A 7,014-nucleotide genomic window follows, 5' to 3' on the forward strand; every position below is an offset into this window, starting at 1 on the left:
TAAAGATCAATTTAGGACTTCCCTGGTGGTCCAGTGGTTAAGAATCCACCTGCCAATGCAGGGGACACAGGTTCGATCCCTGGTCCAGGGAAAATCTCATATGCCGCGGGGCAACTAAGCACTTGTGCCACAACTACTGAGCCCACGTGCTGCAACTACTGAAACCTGCGTGCCTAGAGCCCATACTCCGCAACAAGAGGAGTCACTGCAATGAGAAGCCCACGCTCCACAAGGAAGAGTAGCCCCCACTCACCACAACTAGAGAAAGCCCGGGCGCAGCAGCAAAGATCCAGCGCGGCCAAAAAAAAATAAAAGGTCAATTTACACAAGATGTTTAATGAAAAAAAAAAAGCTACTGACAGATATTGTTTTTCTATATAATCAAATGCAATGTTTTAATTTAATGGCAAAACGTAGCCACCATTAGAAAGGGGGAAGGTGTTCTTGTTTTGTGATAATGTCATAAAAATTTGACTCGCAAGATATACGGTAGAACTACCTTCAGTGTTCCCATACTCACAAGGATACCCATATACATGTACCCTTACTACAAAACTTAATTTCAGAATAAAGCAAATTTTAGTGAAAATTATGCTTCTCAAGACAGGTAATGAAGATAAACTGAATTTGTCATTGCCATACAGCACCGATAAATTGAATTTGTCATTGCCCTACAGCATCCTTCCAGCTAGTGGTGCTGTGTGCTCAGGACTAAATTCTACTTAGCACACTTTTTTCTTGGAGTTGGTCCTGGCTGCAGTCTGCTTCCCAGCTTTACCACCCTTAAGACAACTGGGAGCCAGGGACGCATACTAGGCAATAAAAATAATAACAGTAAGAATATTTTTTCATATTATCTTTCCTTTAAGCATCCCCAGCTTATGGTTAAATATTTATTAGCAAAAAAATATTAAAATTCACTCAAATAGTTTGTTTTCCACATTCTAGGGGTCTTTAAGAACAGGTCACAGGCTGATTTTCAGTTCCTTCTATTGATTCTTCAGAATTACTGAATAAGGAGAATAGGGATGGAAAAGAAGACATAACTTCCCTAATAAAACACTTCATTCTGCCTTCTTTTTCACTCTTTATTTACAGAGAGAGAGAGGACAGAGCAAATGGTGGGAAGCTGAAATGGAGTCTGAGACCAGGACTGCAGTTTTCCCTCACTTTGCCCAAATTCCAACACTCTTAAATATTCCTCTAGTTTCTCCATGACCATAAAAAAGCAGGAAAAAATGAGGAAGTCAGGAAAAGTATTGTTTGGTTACACTAGTAATAGGTCTTTCCTTATTGATGATGGAATTCAGTGTGGTTTCATAATGGGTCCAGTTAAATTTAATTTATGTTTTCTAAGTAATGTGAAAGCAATGTCAGACTCTCCTCTGTGTTTTGAGAACAGTCTTTCAAGTTTCTTTGGTGTGTTGATATGTTACTAGAACAGCGAGTTACCAAGTGAAACATTCTCTTTGACGGAACTCCCTTAATTCCTTTGTTTGACTAACTTCAAACACTATTTTCTAATTGCGTTTAATCTAATTACATCACATCTCCTGTTCCTATAATCCCTGGTCACTACTGAAACTTCTAGGCTCTGGAGTTTGCCTGTCCTTTTTATTCTCCCATGTTTCTTTGCTTCATCTCTCCCTGCTTCTGCTTTCCTCCCTCTCAGTCCTTCACAAGGAAAATTTTGAAACTTTATGCAATAGTAAACACTCTTATACTCATCGTTAACTCATTATTTATCACAGGATCCAAAGGTAGGAAAGGCTTTCTCTCACTTCCTAATCACGGGTTTCAGACCACACGTGCTATCCCACACACCACACTACTTTCCCTCATAGCTGCCGCCTACTGTTTTCCTGGTAATTGCTCTCTGGTTAAGGATTTGTGTTGCCTTTTGCGATACCCAGACACCATGTTCTGTGACATCACTCCTCATACAGGCTGTCCATCCAACCGTCCACATTTATGGTTCTTAACATTTTTATGTTAACTTGATAGAAACAATCCTTTATTAACACAAAACTGTCCTCTTCTTTGACGGATAACTACCTCTTTATGCAAATGGCCCAAACAGCTATTCCAGAGAGGGGACCTACAGAAAATTTGATTTGCAGTCGGAGGCCACAGAATCTTATTAATTCATTGGAGGAATATCACACACAGAGAGAAATACACCTGCCTTCCCTGGGTGGTGTTTAGAAAATCTGATTCCTATTCCTCTACATTTGCAAAAGTACAAATTTTATAAAACACTATCTAGACACATCCACACCCACACAGAAAATCTCAAATGCTCAGGTTTTGATCTTCCCTGAGAACCCCACCCACCCATCCACTTATGCACTTACAGATGCACAGATTACACACTCAGTTCAGCCCTCCATTCCCATGAAAATATCATGGATTTGTCATCTAGAAATGCCATCAGATCAAAAAAATCAGACTCTAATTCCTTCATCTTTATTCAGAACTATGTAATCATTCTGACTCTCACATGCTCTCACTTAGTGGCACCTCTAATTATTTCCATTTTCTACTTACCCCTCCTACAACTTTCTCCACATACCTCACCCCACTCATCAGCAATCCCTTTTGCTCTCACATCTCTACTGAGTTTATATCGTAGTGCTCAGGAGTTCAGGGACCATAAACTACCCATTTCTCCATCTATGTGAAGGGTGCCAGATGGTAGTATAACTAGGCAGAGCCGTCCTTAATCACTATGAAATCTTAACGTAGCCTCACGCTGCTAACTTGCTCTTATCTCCAGCCCCGCCATGTATTTGAGTTTGTTCCTGGCACAGGTGGTCATGAGAACCATACACCTATCAATCCCCTACGTCTTCGATCTCTTCTGTCCTCCAATTGTAGAACACAATTCTAAATCAAGTACAGAGTCACCCTTTTCATCTTATATACCTGTGCAACTAAGTGAACTGTTGGAAAAAATACAACAGCTTTGAAGACTGCTCTTGCTTCAAACCCACATTTCTAATCTACCTCATCTTTTAACTTTATTTAACACTTAACTCTCTTGGTGTATTATAATAGCTCTTTGTTGAGAAGATAGAGGCCCTCAGGTATTGACTTGAGTATCTCTGTACATTCTTATCTCTGCCATCCACCGCCAGACAATAGGATGTCCCGCTTCCTGTGTAAACTTGAGATTTCTTCCTTCCCTATTATTCCATCTTCAGCAAGACCAGGGTTATTTTGCTTTCCTTCTCTCTGTCTTGCCTTTCTCCTGTCTGTTACACACACACACCCCTGTCAAAGTGATTTTCTTAAAACACAAATACTATCACGTCACCACTCTCCTAAAATCCTCTTCAGTAGCTCTCCATTGCTCTTAACTGAAGTTTAAATATTTCAGCTTAGCTTTTCAGACCCTGAATTACTTGATTCCAGATGTCTCATCTCTTGCACTTAGTTCCTGTTGTGTTAGGGCTTTTTGCTGAATCTTTTGCCTAGAGCACTACCCTATCATCTACTGTACGCTTCACTTTATAACCAGGCTGCTCTACCCTCCAATGAGTCAATCCCCTTTCACCCCACCTCAGGGTTCATTTGACACTTCAGATTTCAAATTAGACTTCTACTTTCTCTAAGATATTGCTGAGCCTCCAGATTTCTACTGGGTGACGTGCTCCCATGAAATCCTGTGTTATCCCCAACATAGCTTTTATCACAGTGTGTTTTATTTTTTTGTTTCCTTGTCTGTTTCTCACTAGACCCTAAGCACTATAAAGTCAAGTACTCCATTCATCTTTTTCACTGATTTTTCTTAGAAGCCAAGCATTAGGATGTGACACATAAGTATTTTGTCAACTAAACAGCACTAGAATTGACCCAAGATCATAAAACTAAGAGCACACATAGATAAGCAATTCAAATCTGAAAGGACTCACAAGAGGATACGACCTATTTTGCAAAGACAACAAGGCAGAATGGATGTGTTATTTAATAAATAAATAAATAAGGTCATTTAGCAAAAAAAAAAAGGACATAAAAGAATCAAGGTAAATGTTCTTTGGTAAATGTTACCAAAATTCCTAACTCTTTAGGAATTACCTAATGGTTTACTCCAGAGTGAATAAGGAATACTCAGATTAAAAAGACAGCATTTGCTTACACAACCTTACTATAGCCTGACCTCAAGTTCCAGAGCAAGTTGAGGGCTTTCTACAGAGAATACCATTAATCCCTTTAGATTACCAGACGCATCAGAGGATCTGGGGAACCTATGGGCTGTGTGAAAATTCCAGTGCACAGACTGGAACTATTTCGAAAAATGGTTGACCATCAGAAATAAGTCCCTATACAAATTTTCTACACTGAGGTACAAGAGACATGGAAATTGTGTATTATTGTTTTTGATTGCTTGACTGTTTTTATTGAATATACCCAGTGCACTCACACTGGTTGAAAAAGATTTCTTCTGTTTTTGTTTAATACATTTACATTGTTTACATGAGGCTATCTCCCTGTATTAATTTTAATTATAGATTTTATTTATTAAATGCTAATCATACTAGGCCCAAGGTCGGAGTGAGAGAAGACAAAGATAGAACCTTGCATTTGGACTGGTTCTTTCAGAGAGAGAATGGGCCAGCAAACTGTCAGCAGGGCCATGACTATTTTGGCCAAAAATTATCACAGATAAAACTAGTGCTATCTCAAGGTTATTTGAGAAATAACTATTCAGTTATATAGACTAATTAATGGTCATAAATAAAGTCAGTGCTGTTTATACTTTGCCTTATTCTGGATTTTGTGATTTGAAGAGAAACAGAAAATTCTTTCAGGACCTACAGAATTGCAATTAACATGTAGAAATAGTTGAAAAAGAATACATCTGAAAGCATAAATATATTTGAATTATTTTAAATTATTTAATTATAAGATATTAATATCAAATATAAAAGTTATTAATATAAAATGTCAACCTATTTAAATTTTAACATAGTCTAATAGACTATGTTAAGAGACTATAGTCTCTTGTATAAGAAAGGTCTTGAGGTTAATGGGTCTTAATTTCAGTGAAAACAAAAAAAAGAAGAAATTAAACTACACTATGAATAAAAATGTCCTCATAGTAAGAGTGGCTAAAATTAATACAGATTATTTAAAACAGAGTATTCATATAAAACACAAATTTTATGAAAAAGATTAGTAAATTCTCAACGATTGCAGAAAAATTATATTTACTTACTTCATACCACCAAATTGGAATAATTCCCTATAGCCTTTCTCAGAGCTATTTTGAAAATTAACTCCTGGTAGTAACAGAGAAACAACGAAACCTAAAAAGTGCATCAGTCTATATACTCCATGGAAGTGATTATTAAAATTTTATTTTCAACCTGAGTTTTAAAAGATCAATCTATGACCTGCTGACCTGTAGTCATTGAATAAAGTTCTGTCAGTAGGTATTTTAAGGTAATGTTGCTGAGCTATTTCATTAACATATATCTATATCTATATCTATATATATATACTCTGACTCAGTTTTCCAATAACTGGAAGGCTTTGCCATGAAAATTCTAATAGCAAAGAATTATCAGGCTGTTACTATGAGTCAGAAACTCACCAGTGTTTTTCACATATATAACACTGTGGTTCCTTAATTGTGAACTCCTTTTTACTTTTAAGGTTATTTTTTGCACCTTTTTCAGGGAAATACATTCAGCTTTGATATTTGCAAAAGCTATGGATGGAAGAGCCATCAGGGGTTTCAGCAGTACTTTGACATGTCAAACTTATTTTACTTTTTCATTGGTAAAGTTAAATTCGGTAGGTAGGAGTTCAAGGCCCAATAGTAAGACAAAATTTTCAAACTCAGTCTATCATGAAAGGAAAACTAAAAGAACTTCTTACCTAAGACTTATTTATGCAATAGACTATTTTACTTCCATTCTCAATAAAAATAGTCCTGGAGACCCTTTTATTTTGAAATGGTTCTTGGAATTGAGATCTGTCAGACTTATCTGTGAATCTTGTTAAATATCTAATGCTATTACAGGTGGCCAAACTGTCAAAGGCAGGAGCTCCAACTTTGTTAAATGTTCTACATAAGATATTTCAGAGCTTTTATAGAGATTAGGATTGAAAACAAAAAACAAAAAACAGGGCTTCCCTGGTGGGGCAGTGGTTGAGAGTCTGCCTGCCGATGCAGGGGGCACGGGTTCGTGCCCCGTCCAGGAAAATCCCACATGCCGCGGAGTGGCTGGGCCTGTGAGCCATGGCCGCTGAGCCTGCGCGTCCAGAGCCTGTGCTCTGCAACGGGAGAGGCCACAACAGCGAGAGGCCTGCGTACCGCAAAAACAAACAAACAAACAAAAAGAAAACAAAAAAACCTCATGTGTTTTATTGATTACATTAGTAAAATCAGATTAAGGATTCTGCATTTGAGTGGGAAACCCTGTAAGGGGCAGTCATTGAAAACAGAGTGGGAGTGATTAAGAGATTAGTACCTGCCTTTTATCTTGCCTTAGACTGTTTATAACTTTCTATTCAGTTACTTTCAAAGGTGTCTTTTCATGGCTTAATCCTACTTAGCAAAGTGCTGCAAATCATTCCATGTTCATAGAGATAGATGTCAAACGGCTCACCTGTCTTGTTGATATCAAGACCTGCTAATTTCAAGGCTAATTCATTGCTGTTACCACTTGCAGAGGAAACCAGGATATCATGTATTGCATTTCTTCTACCCGTTCTTCCTGAAGCAATAAAATCTGCGTATGTAGTTTCCACATCAGTCATTGCTAACAAATATTCACATAGCAGGAGCTACAAAACAGAGAAAAATTAAAAGGTAAATATAATGTTGGTCAATGGTAAACATTTAACAAAGACACTTGTTAAATTACTGGCCTATAGTATGGATGTGAAATAACTGTCTTGCTTACATGTCCACAAAGCAAGTAATGCTTTGATTCTTGATCAAGGGTCAGGGAACATTGTTTGTAAAGGGCCTGATAGTAAATAGTTTAGGCTTTGAGGGTATAT

The 7,014-nt window shown here is 37.5% G+C and overlaps 1 protein-coding gene across 1 annotated transcript; it reads right to left on the bottom strand.

Moving 5' to 3' along the window:
- Positions 1 to 6,425: 6,425 nt before the first annotated feature.
- LOC114895281 (cAMP-dependent protein kinase inhibitor alpha-like) lies at positions 6,426 to 6,768 on the bottom strand. Its single transcript, XM_029222527.1, has one exon. The coding sequence runs from the start codon at positions 6,766 to 6,768 to the stop codon at positions 6,544 to 6,546; it is 225 nt and encodes a 74-aa protein (XP_029078360.1). The 3' UTR covers positions 6,426 to 6,543.
- Positions 6,769 to 7,014: the final 246 nt, after the last annotated feature.

This window comes from Monodon monoceros, unplaced genomic scaffold, assembly GCF_005190385.1.
Source record: "Monodon monoceros isolate NGI ecotype Baffin Bay Population unplaced genomic scaffold, NGI_Narwhal_1 Super_Scaffold_14, whole genome shotgun sequence".
Lineage (NCBI taxonomy): Eukaryota > Metazoa > Chordata > Mammalia > Artiodactyla > Monodontidae > Monodon > Monodon monoceros.